At 45.3% G+C, this 25,379-nt stretch overlaps 1 protein-coding gene across 6 annotated transcripts in view; it reads right to left on the bottom strand.

Annotated features, from left to right (window-relative positions):
• Positions 1-25,379, bottom strand: part of LOC112239223 (elongation factor 1-delta) — a 40,698-nt gene that overhangs the window by 11,972 nt on the left and 3,347 nt on the right. Inside the window, exons 1-6 of one of the 6 annotated variants that reach the window (XM_042329279.1) lie at positions 19,696-19,710; positions 15,094-15,153; positions 12,346-12,424; positions 12,137-12,222; positions 10,085-10,270; positions 9,217-9,411 (exon numbers count right to left, since the gene is read on the bottom strand). In XM_042329279.1, the coding sequence (XP_042185213.1) occupies positions 9,217-9,411; positions 10,085-10,270; positions 12,137-12,222; positions 12,346-12,385 (507 nt within the window). In that variant the 5' untranslated portion in view covers positions 12,386-12,424; positions 15,094-15,153; positions 19,696-19,710. Of the gene's footprint in view, positions 1-9,216; positions 9,412-10,084; positions 10,271-12,136; positions 12,223-12,345; positions 12,425-15,093; positions 15,154-15,799; positions 15,813-19,568; positions 19,587-19,695; positions 19,856-25,379 lie in introns of those variants that run through there. The other 5 variants (XM_042329277.1, XM_042329280.1, XM_042329276.1 and 2 more) reach the window with 5 other exon arrangements.

Raw genomic sequence — 25,379 nt, forward strand, 5'->3', positions numbered from 1 at the left:
AGGGTAACGTGTCCTCAGGCCACTATAATACACTAGTAGTAGTAGTAGTAGCTCAGATCAGGGTAATGTGTCCTCAGACCACTATAATACACTAGTAGTAGTAGCTCAGATCAGGGTAACGTGTCCTCAGGCCACTATAATACACTAGTAGTAGTAGCTCAGATCAGGGTAACGTGTCCTCAGGCCACTATAATACACTAGTAGTAGTAGCTCAGATCAGGGTAATGTGTCCTCAGGCTACTATAATACACTAGTAGTAGTAGCTCAGATCAGGGTAATGTGTCCTCAGGCCACTATAATACACTAGTAGTAGTAGTAGTAGCTCAGATCAGGGTAATGTGTCCTCAGGCCACTATAATACACTAGTAGTAGTAGCTCAGATCAGGGTAATGTGTCCTCAGGCTACTATAATACACTAGTAGTAGTAGCTCAGATCAGGGTAATGTGTCCTCAGGCCACTATAATACACTAGTAGTAGTAGCTCAGATCAGGGTAACGTGTCCTCAGGCCACTATAATACACAAGTAGTAGTAGCTCAGATCAGGGTAACGTGTCCTCAGACCACTATAATACACTAGTAGTAGTAGCTCAGATCAGGGTAACGTGTCCTCAGGCCAATATAATACACTAGTAGTAGTAGCTCAGATCAGGGTAACGTGTCCTCAGACCACTATAATACACTAGTAGTAGTAGCTCAGATCAGGGTAATGTGTCCTCAGACCACTATAATACACTAGTAGTAGCTCAGATCAGGGTAACGTGTCCTCAGGCCACTATAATACACTAGTAGTAGTAGCTCAGATCAGGGTGTGTCCTCAGGCCACTATAATACACTAGTAGTAGTAGCTCAGATCAGGGTAATGTGTCCTCAGGCCACTATAATACACTAGTAGTAGTAGCTCAGATCAGGGTAACGTGTCCTCAGACCACTATAATACACTAGTAGTAGTAGCTCAGATCAGGGTAACGTGTCCTCAGGCCAATATAATACACTAGTAGTAGTAGCTCAGATCAGGGTAACGTGTCCTCAGACCACTATAATACACTAGTAGTAGTAGTAGCTCAGATCAGGGTAATGTGTCCTCAGGCCAATATAATACACTAGTAGTAGTAGCTCAGATCAGGGTAACGTGTCCTCAGGCCACTATAATACAGTAGTAGTAGTAGTAGCTCAGATCAGGGTAATGTGTCCTCAGGCCAATATAATACACTAGTAGTAGTAGTAGCTCAGATCAGGGTAACGTGTCCTCAGGCCACTATAATACACTAGTAGTAGTAGCTCAGATCAGGGTAATGTGTCCTCAGGCCACTATAATACACTAGTAGTAGTAGCTCAGATCAGGGTAATGTGTCCTCAGGCCACTATAATACACTAGTAGTAGTAGCTCAGATCAGGGTAACGTGTCCTCAGGCCACTATAATACAGTAGTAGTAGTAGCTCAGATCAGGGTAACGTGTCCTCAGGCCACTATAATACAGTAGTAGTAGTAGTAGTAGTAGCTCAGATCAGGGTAACGTGTCCTCAGGCCACTATAATACAGTAGTAGTAGTAGTAGCTCAGATCAGGGTAATGTGTCCTCAGGCCACTATAATACAGTAGTAGTAGTAGCTCAGATCAGGGTAACGTGTCCTCAGGCCACTATAATACAGTAGTAGTAGTAGTAGCTCAGATCAGGGTAATGTGTCCTCAGGCCACTATAATACAGTAGTAGTAGTAGCTCAGATCAGGGTAATGTGTCCTCAGGCCACTATAATACAGTAGTAGTAGCTCAGATCAGGGTAACGTGTCCTCAGGCCACTATAATACAGTAGTAGTAGTAGTAGTAGCTCAGATCAGGGTAATGTGTCCTCAGGCCACTATAATACAGTAGTAGTAGTAGCTCAGATCAGGGTAATGTGTCCTCAGGCCACTATAATACAGTAGTAGTAGTAGCTCAGATCAGGGTAATGTGTCCTCAGGCCACTATAATACACTAGTAGTAGCTCAGATCAGGGTAACGTGTCCTCAGGCCACTATAATACACTAGTAGTAGTAGTAGTAGCTCAGATCAGGGTAATGTGTCCTCAGACCACTATAATACACTAGTAGTAGTAGCTCAGATCAGGGTAATGTGTCCTCAGGCTACTATAATACACTAGTAGTAGTAGCTCAGATCAGGGTAATGTGTCCTCAGGCCACTATAATACACTAGTAGTAGTAGCTCAGATCAGGGTAATGTGTCCTCAGGCCACTATAATACACTAGTAGTAGTAGCTCAGATCAGGGTAATGTGTCCTCAGGCTACTATAATACACTAGTAGTAGTAGCTCAGATCAGGGTAATGTGTCCTCAGGCCACTATAATACACGAGTAGTAGTAGCTCAGATCAGGGTAACGTGTCCTCAGGCCACTATAATACACTAGTAGTAGTAGCTCAGATCAGGGTAACGTGTCCTCAGACCACTATAATACACTAGTAGTAGTAGCTCAGATCAGGGTAACGTGTCCTCAGGCCAATATAATACACTAGTAGTAGTAGCTCAGATCAGGGTAACGTGTCCTCAGACCACTATAATACACTAGTAGTAGTAGCTCAGATCAGGGTAATGTGTCCTCAGACCACTATAATACACTAGTAGTAGCTCAGATCAGGGTAACGTGTCCTCAGGCCACTATAATACACTAGTAGTAGTAGCTCAGATCAGGGTAATGTGTCCTCAGGCCACTATAATACACTAGTAGTAGTAGCTCAGATCAGGGTAATGTGTCCTCAGGCCACTATAATACACTAGTAGTAGTAGCTCAGATCAGGGTAACGTGTCCTCAGACCACTATAATACACTAGTAGTAGTAGCTCAGATCAGGGTAACGTGTCCTCAGGCCAATATAATACACTAGTAGTAGTAGCTCAGATCAGGGTAACGTGTCCTCAGACCACTATAATACACTAGTAGTAGTAGTAGCTCAGATCAGGGTAATGTGTCCTCAGGCCAATATAATACACTAGTAGTAGTAGCTCAGATCAGGGTAACGTGTCCTCAGGCCACTATAATACAGTAGTAGTAGTAGTAGCTCAGATCAGGGTAATGTGTCCTCAGGCCAATATAATACACTAGTAGTAGTAGTAGCTCAGATCAGGGTAACGTGTCCTCAGGCCACTATAATACACTAGTAGTAGTAGCTCAGATCAGGGTAATGTGTCCTCAGGCCACTATAATACACTAGTAGTAGTAGCTCAGATCAGGGTAATGTGTCCTCAGGCCACTATAATACACTAGTAGTAGTAGCTCAGATCAGGGTAACGTGTCCTCAGGCCACTATAATACAGTAGTAGTAGTAGCTCAGATCAGGGTAACGTGTCCTCAGGCCACTATAATACAGTAGTAGTAGTAGTAGTAGTAGCTCAGATCAGGGTAACGTGTCCTCAGGCCACTATAATACAGTAGTAGTAGTAGTAGCTCAGATCAGGGTAATGTGTCCTCAGGCCACTATAATACAGTAGTAGTAGTAGCTCAGATCAGGGTAACGTGTCCTCAGGCCACTATAATACAGTAGTAGTAGTAGTAGCTCAGATCAGGGTAATGTGTCCTCAGGCCACTATAATACAGTAGTAGTAGTAGCTCAGATCAGGGTAATGTGTCCTCAGGCCACTATAATACAGTAGTAGTAGCTCAGATCAGGGTAACGTGTCCTCAGGCCACTATAATACAGTAGTAGTAGTAGTAGCTCAGATCAGGGTAATGTGTCCTCAGGCCACTATAATACAGTAGTAGTAGTAGCTCAGATCAGGGTAATGTGTCCTCAGGCCACTATAATACAGTAGTAGTAGTAGCTCAGATCAGGGTAATGTGTCCTCAGGCCACTATAATACACTAGTAGTAGCTCAGATCAGGGTAACGTGTCCTCAGGCCACTATAATACACTAGTAGTAGTAGTAGTAGCTCAGATCAGGGTAATGTGTCCTCAGACCACTATAATACACTAGTAGTAGTAGCTCAGATCAGGGTAACGTGTCCTCAGGCCACTATAATACACTAGTAGTAGTAGCTCAGATCAGGGTAATGTGTCCTCAGGCTACTATAATACACTAGTAGTAGTAGCTCAGATCAGGGTAATGTGTCCTCAGGCCACTATAATACACTAGTAGTAGTAGCTCAGATCAGGGTAATGTGTCCTCAGGCCACTATAATACAGTAGTAGTAGTAGCTCAGATCAGGGTAATGTGTCCTCAGGCCACTATAATACACTAGTAGTAGCTCAGATCAGGGTAACGTGTCCTCAGGCCACTATAATACACTAGTAGTAGTAGTAGTAGCTCAGATCAGGGTAATGTGTCCTCAGACCACTATAATACACTAGTAGTAGTAGCTCAGATCAGGGTAACGTGTCCTCAGGCCACTATAATACACTAGTAGTAGTAGCTCAGATCAGGGTAATGTGTCCTCAGGCTACTATAATACACTAGTAGTAGTAGCTCAGATCAGGGTAATGTGTCCTCAGGCCACTATAATACACTAGTAGTAGTAGCTCAGATCAGGGTAATGTGTCCTCAGGCCACTATAATACACTAGTAGTAGTAGCTCAGATCAGGGTAACGTGTCCTCAGGCCACTATAATACACTAGTAGTAGTAGCTCAGATCAGGGTAATGTGTCCTCAGGCCACTATAATACACTAGTAGTAGTAGCTCAGATCAGGGTAATGTGTCCTCAGGCCACTATAATACACTAGTAGTAGTAGCTCAGATCAGGGTAACGTGTCCTCAGGCCACTATAATACAGTAGTAGTAGTAGTAGTAGTAGCTCAGATCAGGGTAACGTGTCCTCAGGCCACTATAATACAGTAGTAGTAGTAGTAGTAGTAGCTCAGATCAGGGTAATGTGTCCTCAGGCCACTATAATACAGTAGTAGTAGTAGCTCAGATCAGGGTAACGTGTCCTCAGGCCACTATAATACAGTAGTAGTAGTAGTAGCTCAGATCAGGGTAATGTGTCCTCAGGCCACTATAATACAGTAGTAGTAGTAGCTCAGATCAGGGTAATGTGTCCTCAGGCCACTATAATACAGTAGTAGTAGCTCAGATCAGGGTAACGTGTCCTCAGGCCACTATAATACAGTAGTAGTAGTAGTAGTAGTAGCTCAGATCAGGGTAATGTGTCCTCAGGCCACTATAATACAGTAGTAGTAGTAGCTCAGATCAGGGTAATGTGTCCTCAGGCCACTATAATACAGTAGTAGTAGTAGCTCAGATCAGGGTAATGTGTCCTCAGGCCACTATAATACACTAGTAGTAGCTCAGATCAGGGTAACGTGTCCTCAGGCCACTATAATACAGTAGTAGTAGTAGCTCAGATCAGGGTAATGTGTCCTCAGACCACTATAATACACTAGTAGTAGTAGCTCAGATCAGGGTAACGTGTCCTCAGGCCACTATAATACACTAGTAGTAGTAGCTCAGATCAGGGTAATGTGTCCTCAGGCTACTATAATACACTAGTAGTAGTAGCTCAGATCAGGGTAATGTGTCCTCAGGCCACTATAATACACTAGTAGTAGTAGCTCAGATCAGGGTAATGTGTCCTCAGGCCACTATAATACACTAGTAGTAGTAGCTCAGATCAGGGTAATGTGTCCTCAGGCTACTATAATACACTAGTAGTAGTAGCTCAGATCAGGGTAATGTGTCCTCAGGCCACTATAATACACTAGTAGTAGTAGCTCAGATCAGGGTAATGTGTCCTCAGGCCACTATAATACACTAGTAGTAGTAGCTCAGATCAGGGTAACGTGTCCTCAGGCCACTATAATACACTAGTAGTAGTAGCTCAGATCAGGGTAACGTGTCCTCAGACCACTATAATACACTAGTAGTAGTAGCTCAGATCAGGGTAACGTGTCCTCAGACCACTATAATACACTAGTAGTAGCTCAGATCAGGGTAATGTGTCCTCAGGCCACTATAATACACTAGTAGTAGTAGCTCAGATCAGGGTAATGTGTCCTCAGGCCACTATAATACACTAGTAGTAGTAGCTCAGATCAGGGTAACGTGTCCTCAGGCCACTATAATACAGTAGTAGTAGTAGCTCAGATCAGGGTAACGTGTCCTCAGGCCACTATAATACAGTAGTAGTAGTAGTAGTAGTAGCTCAGATCAGGGTAACGTGTCCTCAGGCCACTATAATACAGTAGTAGTAGTAGTAGTAGTAGCTCAGATCAGGGTAATGTGTCCTCAGGCCACTATAATACAGTAGTAGTAGTAGCTCAGATCAGGGTAACGTGTCCTCAGGCCACTATAATACAGTAGTAGTAGTAGTAGCTCAGATCAGGGTAATGTGTCCTCAGGCCACTATAATACAGTAGTAGTAGTAGCTCAGATCAGGGTAATGTGTCCTCAGGCCACTATAATACAGTAGTAGTAGCTCAGATCAGGGTAACGTGTCCTCAGGCCACTATAATACAGTAGTAGTAGTAGTAGTAGTAGCTCAGATCAGGGTAATGTGTCCTCAGGCCACTATAATACAGTAGTAGTAGTAGCTCAGATCAGGGTAATGTGTCCTCAGGCCACTATAATACAGTAGTAGTAGTAGCTCAGATCAGGGTAATGTGTCCTCAGGCCACTATAATACACTAGTAGTAGTAGTAGTAGCTCAGATCAGGGTAACGTGTCCTCAGGCCACTATAATACACTAGTAGTAGTAGCTCAGATCAGGGTAATGTGTCCTCAGGCCACTATAATACACTAGTAGTAGTAGCTCAGATCAGGGTAATGTGTCCTCAGGCCACTATAATACACTAGTAGTAGTAGCTCAGATCAGGGTAATGTGTCCTCAGGCTACTATAATACACTAGTAGTAGTAGCTCAGATCAGGGTAATGTGTCCTCAGGCCACTATAATACACTAGTAGTAGTAGCTCAGATCAGGGTAATGTGTCCTCAGGCCACTATAATACACTAGTAGTAGTAGCTCAGATCAGGGTAACGTGTCCTCAGGCCACTATAATACACTAGTAGTAGTAGCTCAGATCAGGGTAACGTGTCCTCAGACCACTATAATACACTAGTAGTAGTAGCTCAGATCAGGGTAACGTGTCCTCAGGCCAATATAATACACTAGTAGTAGTAGCTCAGATCAGGGTAACGTGTCCTCAGACCACTATAATACACTAGTAGTAGTAGCTCAGATCAGGGTAATGTGTCCTCAGACCACTATAATACACTAGTAGTAGCTCAGATCAGGGTAACGTGTCCTCAGGCCACTATAATACACTAGTAGTAGTAGCTCAGATCAGGGTAATGTGTCCTCAGGCCACTATAATACACTAGTAGTAGTAGCTCAGATCAGGGTAACGTGTCCTCAGGCCACTATAATACACTAGTAGTAGTAGCTCAGATCAGGGTAACGTGTCCTCAGACCACTGTAATACACTAGTAGTAGTAGCTCAGATCAGGGTAACGTGTCCTCAGACCACTATAATACACTAGTAGTAGTAGCTCAGATCAGGGTAATGTGTCCTCAGACCACTATAATACACTAGTAGTAGCTCAGATCAGGGTAACGTGTCCTCAGGCCACTATAATACACTAGTAGTAGTAGCTCAGATCAGGGTAATGTGTCCTCAGGCCACTATAATACACTAGTAGTAGTAGCTCAGATCAGGGTAACGTGTCCTCAGGCCACTATAATACACTAGTAGTAGTAGCTCAGATCAGGGTAACGTGTCCTCAGACCACTATAATACACTAGTAGTAGTAGCTCAGATCAGGGTAACGTGTCCTCAGGCCAATATAATACACTAGTAGTAGTAGCTCAGATCAGGGTAACGTGTCCTCAGACCACTATAATACACTAGTAGTAGTAGTAGCTCAGATCAGGGTAATGTGTCCTCAGGCCAATATAATACACTAGTAGTAGTAGCTCAGATCAGGGTAACGTGTCCTCAGGCCACTATAATACAGTAGTAGTAGTAGTAGCTCAGATCAGGGTAATGTGTCCTCAGGCCAATATAATACACTAGTAGTAGTAGTAGCTCAGATCAGGGTAACGTGTCCTCAGGCCACTATAATACACTAGTAGTAGTAGCTCAGATCAGGGTAATGTGTCCTCAGGCCACTATAATACACTAGTAGTAGTAGCTCAGATCAGGGTAATGTGTCCTCAGGCCACTATAATACACTAGTAGTAGTAGCTCAGATCAGGGTAACGTGTCCTCAGGCCACTATAATACAGTAGTAGTAGTAGCTCAGATCAGGGTAACGTGTCCTCAGGCCACTATAATACAGTAGTAGTAGTAGTAGTAGTAGTAGCTCAGATCAGGGTAACGTGTCCTCAGGCCACTATAATACAGTAGTAGTAGTAGTAGTAGTAGCTCAGATCAGGGTAATGTGTCCTCAGGCCACTATAATACAGTAGTAGTAGTAGCTCAGATCAGGGTAACGTGTCCTCAGGCCACTATAATACAGTAGTAGTAGTAGCTCAGATCAGGGTAATGTGTCCTCAGGCCACTATAATACAGTAGTAGTAGCTCAGATCAGGGTAATGTGTCCTCAGGCCACTATAATACAGTAGTAGTAGTAGTAGTAGTAGCTCAGATCAGGGTAACGTGTCCTCAGGCCACTATAATACAGTAGTAGTAGTAGTAGTAGTAGCTCAGATCAGGGTAATGTGTCCTCAGGCCACTATAATACACTAGTAGTAGTAGCTCAGATCAGGGTAACGTGTCCTCAGGCCACTATAATACACTAGTAGTAGTAGCTCAGATCAGGGTAACGTGTCCTCAGACCACTATAATACACTAGTAGTAGTAGCTCAGATCAGGGTAACGTGTCCTCAGGCCAATATAATACACTAGTAGTAGTAGCTCAGATCAGGGTAACGTGTCCTCAGACCACTATAATACACTAGTAGTAGTAGCTCAGATCAGGGTAATGTGTCCTCAGACCACTATAATACACTAGTAGTAGCTCAGATCAGGGTAACGTGTCCTCAGGCCACTATAATACACTAGTAGTAGTAGCTCAGATCAGGGTAACGTGTCCTCAGGCCAATATAATACACTAGTAGTAGTAGCTCAGATCAGGGTAACGTGTCCTCAGACCACTATAATACACTAGTAGTAGTAGCTCAGATCAGGGTAATGTGTCCTCAGACCACTATAATACACTAGTAGTAGCTCAGATCAGGGTAACGTGTCCTCAGGCCACTATAATACACTAGTAGTAGTGTGTGATACTCACATAGTCCTCAAACTTGGTGATCTCTTCCTCTAGCAGGTCTGTCCCCACCTTGTCGTCCTCGACAACACACCCAATCTGGAGCTTCTTTATGCCGTAACCCACGGGAACCAGCTTGGACTGACCCCACAGCAGACCGTCAGCTACAACAGACCTCACACACTCCTCCAACTTAGACATGTCTGTCTCATCATCCCACTGAGAAAGAGAGAGGTGGGGAGAAAGCATTAGATATACCTTCCGCCTTTCAACTCGTTTCAACTATTGACATAAAGGTTTGACATCGAGCAGGATAGAGGACAGACAGGGGACAACGTACAGGTTTGACATCGAGCAGGATAGAGGACAGACAGGGGACAACGTACAGGTTTGACATCGAGCAGGATAGAGGACAGACAGGGGACAACGTACAGGTTTGACATCGAGCAGGACAGAGGACAGACAGGGGACAACGTACAGGTTTGACATCGAGCAGGATAGAGGACAGACAGGGGACAACGTACAGGTTTGACATCGAGCAGGACAGAGGACAGACAGGGGACAACGTACAGGTTTGACATCGAGCAGGATAGAGGACAGACAGGGGACAACGTACAGGTTTGACATCGAGCAGGATAGAGGACAGACAGGGGACAACGTACAGGTTTGACATCGAGCAGGATAGAGGACAGACAGGGGACAACGTACAGGTTTGACATCGAGCAGGATAGAGGACAGACAGGGGACAACATACAGGTTTGACATCGAGCAGGATAGAGGACAGACAGGGGACAACGTACAGGTTTGACATCGAGCAGGATAGAGGACAGACAGGGGACAACGTACAGGTTTGACATCGAGCAGGATAGAGGACAGACAGGGGACAACGTACAGGTTTGACATCGAGCAGGATAGAGGACTTGGCGATGAGTGCTGGTTTCTTGGACTTCTTGGCAGCGTAAGCAGCGATTCTCTCCTCCTTCAGCCTCTCTGCCTCTTCATCCTCCTCATCACTCCCAAAGAGGTCCATATCATCATCATCATCCTCCTCTACCTTCACAGACTGAACAGTCACCGCCTGGGAGGAGACAGGAGAAATAAACATCTACAAAATATTGTTCATACACTGATGGAACAATTTCAAAGATTTTTCTCAGTTGCAGTTCATGAGGAAGTCAGTTAATTTAAAGCAATTCATGAGGCCCTAATCTATGGATTTCACATGACTGGGAATACAGATCTGCATCTGTTGGTCACAGATACCTTAATAAAGAGGTAGGGTTTGGATCAGAACCAGTCAGTATCTGGTGTGACCATTTTCCTGATGCAGCACAACACATCTCCTTCACATGGAGTTGATCAGGCTGTTGATTGTGGCCTGTGGAATGTTGTCCCACTCCTCTTCATTGGTTGTGCGAGTTACTGGATATTGGCGGGAACTGGAACACGCTGTCGTACATGTAGATCCAGAGCATCCCAAACATGCTCAATGGGTGACATGTCTGGTGAATATGCAGGTCATGGAAGAACTGGGACATTTTCAGTTTCCAGGAATTGTGTCCAGATCCTTGTGACATGGGGCCGTGCATTATCATACTGAAACATGAGGTGGTGGCTGTGGATGAATGGCACAGCGATGGGCCTCAGGATCTCATCACAGTATCTCTGTGCATTCAAATTGCCATCAATAAAATGTGTTCATTGTCTGTAGCTTATGCCTGCCCATACCATAACCCCACCGTTACCATGGGGCACTCTGTTCACAACGTTGACATCACTAAACCCCTCGCCCACACGACACCATACACGCTGTCTGCCCAGTACAGTTGAAACAGGGATTCATCCTTGAAGAGCACACTTCTCCAGCGTGCCAGTGGCCATCAAAGGTGATCATTTATCCACTGAAGTCGGTTACGACGCCCAAATGGAGTCAGTTCAATACCCCGGTGAGGACGACTAGCACGCAGATGAGCTTCTCTGAGACTGTTTCTGACAGTTTGTGCAGAAATTTCATTGGTTGTGCAAACCCACAGTTTCATCAGCTGTCCAGGTGGCTGGTCTCAGATGCTCCCGCAGGTGAAGAAGCCGGATGTGGAGGTCCTGGCGTGGTCTGTGGTTGGGAGGCTGGTCTCAGATGCTCCCGCAGGTGAAGAAGCCAGATGTGGAGGTCCTGGCGTGGTTACACGTGATCTGTGGTTGTGGTTACATGGTCTGTGGTTGTGGTTACATGGTCTGTGGTTGTGGTTACGTGTGGTCTGTGGTTGTGGTTACATGGTCTGTGGTTGTGGTTACGTGTGGTCTGTGGTTGTGAGGCTGGTTGGACGTTCTGATAAATTCTCTGAAACAATGTTGCTGCATATGGTAGAAAAATTAACATTAAATTCTCTGGAAACAGCTCGGGTGGACATTCCTGCAGTCAGCATGCCAATTGCTCGCTTCCTCAAAACTTGAGACATCTGGCATTGTGTTGCGTGACAAAACTGTACAACTTAGTGGCCTTTTATTGTCCACAGCACAAGGTGTACTTGATCATGCTGTTTAATCAGATTCTTGATCTGCCAGCCCTGTCAGGTGGATGGATTATCTTGGTGAAGGAGAAATGCTCACTAACAGGGACGTAAACAAATTTGAGAGAAATAATATTTGTGTGTGTTTGAAACATTTCTGGGATCTTTTATTTCAGCTCATGAAACATGAGACCAACACGTATGTTTGTTCAGTGTAGTTATAAAGCCTAAATATCGTTCATAGATCACACCATTCTTGGTACAGAAAAATCCAAATGTACACCTTCAATCTTCAACCGAATGTCCGCTCCAGTCCGCACAGAGTTCTGCGTCCACAACAGCCAATGCAGATGCGGACGGGTTTGGATGTTTGAAATTTAAGCATTTCGCTTGAACGGACCAAGAGGACGGTGTAAACTAGACTTCTCTAAACCCACCTTGGCACAGGGAACAGCTGGGCTCCTCTCCAGAACCCGGACTCTGTTCTCCAGCTTGAACAAGGCTGCTCTCAGATCCTCCACCACTACACACAAACACACAACATTATCATCAATCATCACCGTTTCTGTGGTGAACTGGATCAATAAAGACATATTCCACGTCAATATAGATCAGAATATGATCATTAAATTAAAGACAGACGTACCTTTGTGCAGTCCCTGGTTCTCCAGCTCCAGACTCTTCATACGAGACACCAACTCCTGGTCCCCGCTGGCTGAGGAAGACTACACACACCCACACACACACAGTGGTCAGAGGAAGACTACACACACCCACAGTGGTCAGAGGAAGACTACACACACACACACAGTGGTCAGAGGAAGACTACACACACAGTGGTCAGAGGAAGACTACACACACAGTGGTCAGAGGAAGACTACCCACACAGTGGTCAGAGGAAGACTACACACACACACACACACACACAGTGGTCAGAGGAAGACTACACACACAGTGGTCAGAGGAAGACTACACACACCCACACACACACAGTGGTCAGAGGAAGACTACACACACACACAGTGGTCAGAGGAAGACTACACACACCCACACACACACAGTGGTCAGAGGAAGACTACACACACCCACACACACACAGTGGTCAGAGGAAGACTACACACACAGTGGTCAGAGGAAGACTACACACACACACAGTGGTCAGAGGAAGACTACACACACACACACACAGTGGTCAGGGGAAGACTACACACACAGTGGTCAGGGAAGACTACACACACAGTGGTCAGGGAAGACTACACACACACACAGTGGTCAGAGGAAGACTACACACACAGTGGTCAGGGGAAGACTACACACACAGTGGTCAGGGAAGACTACACACACAGTGGTCAGGGGAAGACTACACACACACACACAGTGGTCAGAGGAAGACTACACACACAGTGGTCAGAGGAAGACACACACACACACAGTGGTCAGAGGAAGACTACACACACAGTGGTCAGAGGAAGACTACACACACAGTGGTCAGAGGAAGACTACACACACACAGTGGTCAGGGGAAGACTCACTTCCACACACAGTGGTCAGAGGAAGACTACACACACAGTGGTAAGGAAGACTACACACAGTGGTCAGAGGAAGACTACACACAGTGGTCAGGGGAAGACTACACACACAGTGGTCAGAGGAAGACTACACACACACACAGTGGTCAGAGGAAGACTACACACACACACACAGCACAGTGGTCAGGGAAGACTATTTAACTGGTCAGGGGAAGACTCTGACACAGCACACAGTGGTCAGAGGAAGACTACACAACAGTGGTCAGGGGAAGACTACACACACAGTGGTCAGGGGAAGATTTACACAGTGGTCAGGGGAAGACTCACACACAGTGATCAGGGATATTTACACAGTGGTCAGGGGAAGACTACACACCACACACACAGTGGTCAGAGGAAGGCCACACACACACAGTGGTCAGAGGAAGACTGTAAAACACACACAGTTCAGAGGAAGCTACACACACACACACAGTGGTCAGAGGAAGACTTAAGTGGTCAGAGGAAGACTACACACACAGTGGTCAGAGGAAGACTACACACACACACACACACACAGTGGTCAGAGGAAGACTACACACACACACACACACACAGTGGTCAGAGGAAGACTACACACACCCAAACACACAGTGGTTTGGAAGACTCCACACACACAGTGGTCAGAGGAAGATACACAGCCACCCGGTGGTCAGAGGAAGACTACAGGACACACAGTGGTCAGAGGAAGACTACACACACCCACACACACACAGTGGTCAGAGGAAGACTACACACACCCACACACAACACAGTGGTCAGAGGAAGACTACACACACAGTGGTCAGGGGAAGACTACACAGACCACACAGTGGTCAGAGAAGACTACACACACACACACAGTGGTCAGAGGAAGACTTACATTCCAGTGGTCAGAGGAAGACTACACAGCCACCCGGTGGTCAGAGGAAGACTACACAGCCACCCGGTGGTCAGAGGAAGACTACACAGCCACCCGGTGGTCAGAGGAAGACTACACAGCCACCGGTGGTCAGAGGAAGACTACACAGCCACCCGGTGGTCAGAGGAAGACTACACACACACACACAGTGGTCAGAGGAAGACTACACAGCCACCCGGTGGTCAGAGGAAGAAGAGGACACAGCCACCCGGTGGTCAGAGGAAGACTACACAGCCACCCGGTGGTCAGAGGAAGACTACACAGCCACCCGGTGGTCAGAGGAAGACTACACAGCCACCCGGTGGTCAGAGGAAGACTACACACACACACAGTGGTCAGAGGAAGACTACACAGCCACCCGGTGGTCAGAGGAAGTTCACTTCCATACAGCCACATGCAGGACTGACTAAGTAACGCTGTAATATCATTGTTATACTACGCTTCACCTCTACACACTCATCAGCTGAAAACACAACCCGTCAGCTCTGACAGAGCAGATATTTAACTGTCAACAGGTCAGCTCTCTGACAGAGCAGATATTTAACTGTCAGGAGCAGGGTTCCCCAATTGGTGGTCTGAATTTGGCCCCCCTAGCATTCTGAGAAAACTGTAAAAACACCAGGAGTTCAGCTCCAAGTTGTTAATGTTAATTTGAGAAATCTGTTCCCAGGTATTCCCACGTATAATAGAGAGATGTGATCGTATACAACTGGAAGAACGGTTTGAAATGGTTCTGTTTTAGTCAAACATATCTGTTTGGGACTCCTGCTGAATCTAGTGGATGATCCATGGGGTAGAGGACAGAGAGGACAGAATTAGAGAGTGGGGGGTGGGAGTTGGTCAATCTGTGTGTGTCGTACACGCCAGTCCAGTCCAGACCATGCACCTCTCAGCCCTGTACAAGGCCCTTATGACGGGGACTTACATTCCTGTGCTGGCGCTTCTGTGGACGAGATCGTCCTCTACCTTGGAGCGCTGACTTTACCTGGTTAACATGGAGGGGGGAAGGAGGACAGTGAAACAGACAGGGAGGAGAGGACAGTGAAACAGACAGGGAGGAGAGGACAGGACACAGACAGGGAGGAGAGGACAGGGAAACAGCCATGAAGGAGAGGAGGACAAAGAGGAGAAAGACTGCAGGTCCACCAAGATAGACGTTAGGAACACTACAGAAAGAGACGTCAGGAACAGACGTCAGGAATACTACGGGAAATAAGGGAAATTGAAAACAGAGAAAGATGTAAGTAATAGATTGTTAACCAGAGCCACATTATTTCAACTCCACTGTCTCTGAGAATGTTACAACAGCCGCGAGTTACTAAGAGTTCCAGAACGTTACAACAGCCGCGAGTTACTAAGAGTTCCAGAACGTTACAACAGCCGCGAGTTACTAAGAGTTCCAGAATGTTACAACAGCCGCGAGTTACTAAGAGTTCCAGAACGTTACAACAGCCGCGAGTTACTAAGAGTTCCAGAACGTTACAACAGCCGCGAGTTACTAAGAGTTCCAGAACGTTACAACAGCCGCGAGTTACTAAGAGTTCCAGAACGTGACAACAGTACCTGGTGGTGTGTGTGTGCGCCGTTACGTCAGTACCTGGTGGTGTGTGTGTGCGCCGTTACGTCAGTACCTGGTGGTGTGTGTGTGTGCCGTTTTATTTTATTTATTTATTTTATTTTACCTTTATTTAACCAGGTAGGCAAGTTGAGAACAAGTTCTCATTTACAATTGCGACCTGGCCAAGATAAAGCAAAGCAGTTCGACAGATACAACGACACAGAGTTACACATGGAGTAAAACAAACATACAGTCAATAATACAGTATAAACAAGTCTATATACGATGTGAGCAAATGAGGTGAGAAGGGAGGTAAAGGCAAAAAAGGCCATGGTGGCAAAGTAAATACAATATAGCAAGTAAAACACTGGAATGGTAGTTTTGCAATGGAAGAATGTGCAAAGTAGAAATAAAAATAATGGGGTGCAAAGGAGCAAAATAAATAAATAAATTAAAATTAAATACAGTTGGGAAAGAGGTAGTTGTTTGGGCTAAATTATAGGTGGGCTATGTACAGGAGCAGTAATCTGTGAGCTGCTCTGACAGTTGGTGCTTAAAGCTAGTGAGGGAGATAAGTGTTTCCAGTTTCAGAGATTTTTGTAGTTCGTTCCAGTCATTGGCAGCAGAGAACTGGAAGGAGAGGCGGCCAAAGAAATAATTGGTTTTGGGGGTGACTAGAGAGATATACCTGCTGGAGCGTGTGCTACAGGTGGGAGATGCTATGGTGACCAGCGAGCTGAGATAAGGGGGACTTTACCTAGCAGGGTCTTGTAGATGACATGGAGCCAGTGGGTTTGGCGACGAGTATGAAGCGAGGGCCAGCCAACGAGAGCGTACAGGTCGCAATGGTGGGTAGTATATGGGGCTTTGGTGACAAAACGGATGGCACTGTGATAGACTGCATCCAATTTGTTGAGTAGGGTATTGGAGGCTATTTTGTAAATGACATCGCCAAAGTCGAGGATTGGTAGGATGGTCAGTTTTACAAGGGTATGTTTGGCAGCATGAGTGAAGGATGCTTTGTTGCGAAATAGGAAGCCAATTCTAGATTTAACTTTGGATTGGAGATGTTTGATATGGGTCTGGAAGGAGAGTTTACAGTCTAACCAGACACCTAAGTATTTGTAGTTGTCCACGTATTCTAAGTCAGAGCCGTCCAGAGTAGTGATGTTGGACAGGCGGGTAGGTGCAGGTAGCGATCGGTTGAAGAGCATGCATTTAGTTTTACTTGTATTTAAGAGCAATTGGAGGCCACGGAAGGAGAGTTGTATGGCATTGAAGCTTGCCTGGAGGGTTGTTAACACAGGGTCCAAAGAAGGGCCGGAAGTATACAGAATGGTGTCGTCTGCGTAGAGGTGGATCAGAGACTCACCAGCAGCAAGAGCGACCTCATTGATGTATACAGAGAAGAGAGTCGGTCCAACAATTGAACCCTGTGGCACCCCCATAGAGACTGCCAGAGGTCCGGACAGCAGACCCTCCGATTTGACACACTGAACTCTATCAGAGAAGTAGTTGGTGAACCAGGCGAGGCAATCATTTGAGAAACCAAGGCTGTCGAGTCTGCCGATGAGGATGTGGTGATTGACAGAGTCGAAAGCCTTGGCCAGATCAATGAATACGGCTGCACAGTAATGTTTCTTATCGATGGCGGTTAAGATATCGTTTAGGACCTTGAGCGTGGCTGAGGTGCACCCATGACCAGCTCTGAAACCAGATTGCATAGCAGAGAAGGTATGGTGAGATTCGAAATGGTCGGTAATCTGTTTGTTGACTTGGCTTTCGAAGACCTTAGAAAGGCATGGCAGGATGGATAAAGGTCTGTAGCAGTTTGGGTCAAGAGTGTCCCCCCCTTTGAAGAGGGGGATGACCGCAGCTGCTTTCCAATCTTTGGGAATCTCAGACGACACGAAAGAGAGTTTGAACAGGCTAGTAATAGGGGTGGCAACAATTTCGGCAGATAATTTTAGAAAGAAAGGGTCCAGATTGTCTAGCCCGGTTGATTTGTAGGGGTCCAGATTTTGCAGCTCTTTCAGAACATCAGCCGAATGGATTTGGGAGAAGGAGAAATGGGGAAGGCTTGGGCGAGTTGCTGTTGGGGGTGCAGTGCTGTTGACCGGGGTAGGAGTAGCCAGGTGGAAAGCATGGCCAGCCGTAGAAAAATGCTTATTGAAATTCTCAATTATGGTGGATTTATCAGTGGTGACAGTGTTTCCTATCTTCAGTGCAGTGGGCAGCTGGGAGGAGATGTTCTTATTCTCCATGGACTTTACAGTGTCCCAGAACTTTTTTGAGTTAGTGTTGCAGGAAGCAAATTTCTGCTTGAAAAAGCTAGCCTTGGCTTTTCTAACTGCCTGTGTATAATGGTTTCTAGCTTCCCTGAACAGCTGCATATCACGGGGCTGTTCGATGCTAATGCAGAACGCCATAGGATGTTTTTGTGTTGGTTAAGGGCAGTCAGGTCTGGGGAGAACCAAGGGCTATATCTGTTCCTGGTTCTAAATTTCTTGAATGGGGCATGTTTATTTAAGATGGTTAGGAAGGCATTTAAAAAAAATATCCAGGCATCCTCTACTGACGGGATGAGATCAATATCCTTCCAGGATACCCCGGCCAGGTCGATTAGAAAGGCCTGCTCGCAGAAGTGTTTCAGGGAGCGTTTTACAGTGATGAGTGGAGGTCGTTTGACCGCTGACCCATTACAGATGCAGGCAATGAGGCAGTGATCGCTGAGATCTTGGTTGAAGACAGCAGAGGTGTATTTAGAGGGGACGTTGGTTAGGATGATATCTATGAGGGTGCCCGTGTTTAAGGCTTTAGGGAGGTTGAGGGCATCAAGTTTAGATTGTAGGATGGCTGGGGCATTAAGCATGTTCCAGTTTAGGTCGCCTAGCAGCACGAACTCTGAAGATAGATGGGGGCAATCAGTTCACATATGGTGTCCAGAGCACAGCTGGGGGCAGAGGGTGGTCTATAGCAGGCGGCAACGGTGAGAGACTTGTTTTTAGAGAGGTGGATTTTTAAAAGTAGAAGTTCAAATTGTTTGGGTACAGACCTGGATAGTAGGACAGAACTCTGCAGGCTATCTTTGCAGTAGATTGCAACACCGCCCCCTTTGGCAGTTCTATCTTGTCTGAAAATGTTGTAGTTTGGAATTAAAATTTCTGAATTTTTGGTGGTCTTCCTAAGCCAGGATTCAGACACAGCTAGAACATCCGGGTTGGCAGAGTGTGCTAAAGCAGTGAATAGAACAAACTTAGGGAGGAGGCTTCTAATGTTAACATGCATGAAACCAAGGCTATTACGGTTACAGAAGTCGTCAAAAGAGAGCGTCTGGGGAATAGGAGTGGAGCTAGGCACTGCTGGGCCTGTATTCACCTCTACATCGCCAGAGGAACATAGGAGGAGTAGAATAAGGGTACGGCTAAAAGCTATGAGAATTGGTCGTCTAGAACGTCTGGAACATAGAGTAAAAGGAGGTTTCTGGGGGCGATAAAATAGCATCAAGGTATAATGTACAGACAAAGGTATGGTAGTATGTGAATACAGTGGAGGTAAACCTAGGTATTGAGTGATGAAGAGAGAGATATTGTTACGTCAGTACCTGGTGGTGTGTGAGTGTGTGCCGTTACGTCAGTACCTGGTGGTGTGTGTGTGTGCCGTTACGTCAGTACCTGGGAGTGTGTGTGTGCCGTTACGTCAGTACCTGGTGGTGTGTGTGTGTGCCGTTACGTCAGTACCTGGTGGTGTGTGTGTGTGTTGTTACGTCAGTACCTGGTGGTGTGTGTGTGTGTCGTTACGTCAGTACCTGGTGGTGTGTGTGTGTGTCGTTACGTCAGTACCTGGTGGTGTGTGTGTGTGTCGGACGTCAGTACCTGGGAGTGAGTGTGTGTCGTTACGTCAGTACCTGGGAGTGTGTGTGCCGTTACGTCAGTACCTGGTGGTATCTTGTGCCTGTTACGTCAGTACCTGGTGGTGTGTGTGTGAAGGAGACGTCAGTACCTGGAAGAACAGTGTGGTGTGTGGAGGGCCGTTGGCTCCCTGCAAAAATCTTTCAGCCTTGAATAAGCGGGACTTCTCAAACCAGATGGTATCTTCACCAAGGCACTGTAGACCAGACATGATGATACTGATGGAGAAGGAGAGAGAGAAAGTGAGAAGAACAGAGAGGAAGTTAGAGTCATGAGCTCCTGCAAAAATAATTTGAGTTGAATAAATGTAGATAAAATCCTAGTTTTTCACAAGGACTTATACAGGATACTACATCCAAACATTCACTCCACTCAACAGCCAAATTCCAGACCTACAAACATGTCTGGTTAGAGTAACTAAGAAGTTACTAAGAGTTCCAGAACATTACAACAGCCGCGAGTTACTAACAGTTCCAGAACATTACAACAGCCGCGAGTTACTAAGAGTTCCAGAATGTCTGGTTAGAGTGGTGGACTAGTTAACTGTAAGGGTGCTAGCTTGGATCCCCTGAGCTGACAAGGTGAAAATCTGTCGTTCTGCCCCTGAGAAAGGCAGTTAACACACCGTTCCTGTTCTTAACTGACTTGCCTAGTTAAATAAAAAGGTATAAAAACATTTTTACAAATAAAATGATTTTTTATATATTTTTTAAAATAAAATCGGCGCCCAAAAATACCGATTTCCGATAACTTGAAAGCGGCCCTAATTAAATCGGCCATTCCAATTAAATCGGTCAACCTCTACTCCAGAGTAGAGGCCTCGGTGTAACGCTCATTCCTTCGACGATAAACGCAAATCCGACTATTACCCCTGGTCAGACAAAACCGCTACTCGTCAGTGAAGAGCACTTTTTGCCAGTCCTGTCTGGCCAACGACGGTGGATTTGTGCCAATAGGCGACGTTGTTGCCGGTGACGTCCGGTGAGGACCTGCTATATAACAGGCAAACAAGCCCTCAGTCCAGCCTCTCAGCCTATTGCGGACAGTCTGAACACTGATGGAGGGATTGTGTGTTCCTGGTGTAACTCAGGCAGTTGTTGTTGCCATCCTGTACCTGTCCCGCAGGTGTGATGTTCAGATGTACTGATCCTGTGCAGGTGTTGTTACATGTGGTCTGCCACGGCGAGGACGATCAGCTGTCCGTCCTGTCTCCCTGTAGCGCTGTCTTAGGCGTCTCACAGTACAGACATTGCAATTCATTGCCCTGGCCACATCTGTAGTCCTCATGCCTCCTTGCAGTATGCCTAAGGCACGTTCACGCAGATGAGCAGGGACCCTGGGTATCTTTCTTTTGGTGTTTTTTTAGAGTCAGTAGAAAGGCCTCTTTAGTGTCCTATGTTTTCATAACTGTGACCTTAATTGCCTACCGTCTGTAAGCTGTTGGTGTCTTAATGACCGTGCCACAGGTGCATGTTCATTAATTGTTTATGGTTCATTGAACAAGCATGGGAAACAGTGTTTAAATCCTTTACAATGAAGATCTGGGAAGTTTTTTGGATTTTTACGAATTCTTTGAAAGACAGGGTTATGAAAAAGGGATGTTTATATGTATTTATTATGGATCCCATAATAAGGATTAGTTCCTGCCAAGGTAGCAGCTACTCTTCCTGGGGTTTATTATGGCTCCCAATTAGTTCTCGTCAAGGCAGCGGCTACTCTTCCTGGGGTTTATTATGGATACCCATTAGCTAAGGCAGCAGCTACTCTTCCTGGGGTCCAGCAAAACTAAGTTATACATTTTTTAAAACAGTACAACACATTCACAACAGATTTCGCAACATTTTAAGTGTGTGCCCTCAGGCCCCTACTCTACTACCACATACCTACAACACAAAATACATAAATCTAATTTTACTTATTTTGCATGAGTTACTTGATGTGGAATAGAGTTCCATGTAGTCATGGCTCTACTTAGTACTGTGTGCCTTCCATAGTCTGATCTGGACTTGGGGACTGTGAAGAGACCTCTGGTGGCATGTCTTGTGGGGTATGCATGGGTGTCCGAGCTGTGCGCCGGTAGTTAAGACAGACAGCTCTGTGCATTCAACATGTCAATACCGCTCATAAATACAATTAGTGATGAAGTCAATCTCTTCTCCACTTTGAGCCAGGAGAGATTGATATGCATATTATTAATGTTAGCTCTCGGTGTACATCCAAGGGCCAGCCATGCTGCCCTGTTGCAATTTTCCTTAGTCCCTCTTTGTGGCACCTGACCACAGGACTGAACAGTAGTCCAGGTGTGACTAAACTAGGGCCTGTAGGACCTGCCTTGTTGATAGTGCTGTTAAGAAGGTAGAAACTAGGGCCTGTAGGACCTGCCTTGTTGACAGTGTTGTTAAAGGTAGAAACTAGGGCCTGTAGGACCTGCCTTGTTGATAGTGCTGTTAAGGTAGAGCAGCACTTTATTATGGACAGACTTCTCCCCATCTTAGCTACTGTTGTATCAATATGTTTTGACCAGGACAGTTTACAATCCAGGGTTACTCCAAGCAGTGTAGTCAACTCATCTTGCTCAATTTCCACATTAGAGGTTAGTTGAGGTTTAGAGTTTAGTGAATGATTTGTCTCAATATAATGCCTTTAATTTTATAAATATTTAGGAGCAAGTTATTCCTTGCCACCCACTCTGAAACTAACTGCAGGTCTTTGTTGAGTGTTGCAGTCATTTCAGTCTCTGTAGTAGTTGACGTGTATAGTGTTGAGTCATCCACATACATAGACACACTGACTTTACTTCAAAGCCGGTGGCATGTCATTAGTAAAGATTGATAAAAGTAAGGGGCCTAGACAGCTGCCCTGGGGAATTCCTGATTCTACCTGGATTGTGTTGGAGAGGCTTCTATTAAACACCCTCTTAGTTAACTGTCTAACCGAACACTTTATCCGCAATATAGCAGGTGGCGTAAAGCCATAACACAAGATTTTTCAGCAGTAGTCTATGATCGATATGTCAAATGCCACAGCGCGAGTGTGTGGCTTTTGTTTACACCTGATGTATTTGGCATATGTGACAAATAAAATTGGATTTGAAATGGATTTGATTATGAACACCTGTTCTTTCCATGACAGACTGACCAGGTGAATCCAGGTGAAAGCTATGATCCCTTAATCAAATCAAATCAAATTTTATTTGTCACATACACATGGTTAGCAGATGTTAATGCGAGTGTAGCGAAATGCTTATTGATGTCACTTGTTAAATCCACTTCAATCAGTGTAGATGAATGGGAGGAGACAGGTTAAAGAAGGATTATGTCTTGAGACACAGATTGTGTGCCATTCAGAGGGTGAACGGGGTATAGTAGCAGGTACCAGGCGCAACAGGAACGTTCATATGAACGCTGGAGAAGCTCAACTGTATCGGGCGTGTATGGTGTTGTGTGGGAGACCGGGCATGTATGGTGTTGTGTGGGAGACCGGGAGTGTATGGTGTTGTGTGGGAGAGCGGTTTGCTGATGTCAACATATACAAAAATACTACACTGAACAAAAATATAAAAATAACATGTAAAGTGTTGGTCCCATGTTTCATGAGTTGAAATAAAAGATCCCAGAAATTTTCAAAACCTTATTTCTCTCACATTTTGTGCACAAATTTGTTTACATCCCTGTTAGTGAGCATTTCTCCTTCACCAAGATAATCCATCCACCTGACAGGTGTGGCATATCAAGAATCTGATTAAACAGCATGATCATTACACAGGTGAACCTTGTGCCGGGGACAATAAAAGGCTACTCTAAAATGTGCAGGTTGTCTCAAGTTGAGTGAGCGTGCAATTGGCCTGTTTACTGCCTGAATGTCCACCAGAGCTGTTGCCAGATAATTTAACGTTAAATTCTACCATAAACTGCCTCCAATGTCATTTTAGAGAATTTGGCAGTACATCCAACCGGCCAATCAACCGCAGATCCCGTGTAACCACGCCAGTCCATGACCTCCACTTCATCACCTGTGTAATCGTCTGAGACCAGCCACCTGTACAGCTGATGAAACTGTGTGTTTGCACAACCAATGAAATTTCTGCATAAACTGTCAGAAACAGTCTCAGAGAAGCTCATCGGCGTGCTAGTCGTCCTCACCGGGGTATTGAACTGACTCCATTTGGGCGTCATAACCGACTTAGTGGATAAATGATCACCTTTGATGGCCACTGGCACGCTGGAGAAGTGTGCTCTTCAAGGATGAATCCCTGTTTCAACTGTACTGGGCAGACAGCGTGTATGGTGTCGTGTGGGCGAGGGGTTTAGTGATGTCAACGTTGTGAACAGAGTGCCCCATGGTAACGGTGGGGTTATGGTATGGGCAGGCATAAGCTACAGACAATGAACACAATTGCATTTTATCTATGGCAATTTGAACACACAGAGATACTGTGATGAGATCCTGAGGCCCATCGCTGTGCCATTCATCCACAGCCACCACCTCATGTTTCAGCATGATAAAGCACGGCCCCATGTCACAAGGATCTGGACACAATTCCTGGAAACTGAAAATGTCCCAGTTCTTCCATGACCTGCATATTCACCAGACATGTCACCCATTGAGCATGTTTGGGATGCTCTGGATCGACATGTACGACAGTGTCTTCCAGTCAATATCCAACAACATTACAGTCATTGAAGAAGAGTAGAACATTCCACAGGCCACAATCAACAGCCTGATCAACTCCATGAAGGAGATGTGTCACGAATACAGATCTGTATTCCCAGTCATGTGAAATCCACAGATTAGGGTCTAATGAATATATTTCAATGAACTGATGTTCTCCTATGAACTGTAACTTGGGAAAATCTTTGAAATTGTTGCATTTCTATTGTTGTCCATGGTACCTCTATATAGTCCTGTGGATTAGAGAAGTTGAGTTGAATGGTGAGCCTGTCAGGTAGCCTTCATTCTCTCCTAGCATCTAGCCTAGCGGACGCCATTTTCCTGATTCATGACCACTTTGTTCCTCTGGACGTTGATGTCGGCACTAATGTTGACCATCCTTCAAGGGTAAAAACTCCAGTTTGTTTTGAACAAATTATGATAGAGACATGAGGTTTGGACCGTTGGTTTTCTAAGAGGAGTCTCTACACAATTAGCATTATTTTACCCATTGGTCAAAAGATGCATTTTCGATTGGACACCTTAAAAATAGGAATCCATAACATTACAGCTGCATTTACCACTAAGAAAACTTGACAATTTAACCGAGAAGCTCAGAGATGGGTATCTGTTCTTTCCTCATGTCACAGACTTAAAACATGTCATGGTTTTATTTTTTCAAGGGTAAACATTTGCTTAACAAGTCACATAATAGCATGATTAAGTTATTAATTATACTGGGATGGGGTCTCAATACACCCAGACACTACGAAGATACAGGCGTCCTTCCTAACTCAGTGGTCGGAGAGGAAGGAAACTGCTCAGGGATTTCACCATGAGGCCAATGGTGACTTTAAAACAGTTACAGAGTTTAATGGCTGTGATTGGAGAAAACTGAGGATGGATCAACAACATTGTAGTTACTCCACAATACTAAACTAATTGACAGAGTGAACAGAAGGAGGCCTGTACAGAATAAAAATATTCCAAAAACTTGCATCCTGTTTGCAACGAGCCACTTAATACCGTAAAAGACGTGGCAAAGCTTTTTGTGCTGAATACAAAACGTTATATTTGGGCAAATCCAATACA

The sequence above is a fragment of the Oncorhynchus tshawytscha genome, linkage group LG10, assembly GCF_018296145.1.
Source record: "Oncorhynchus tshawytscha isolate Ot180627B linkage group LG10, Otsh_v2.0, whole genome shotgun sequence".
In the NCBI taxonomy this organism is placed as follows: Eukaryota; Metazoa; Chordata; class Actinopteri; order Salmoniformes; family Salmonidae; genus Oncorhynchus; species Oncorhynchus tshawytscha.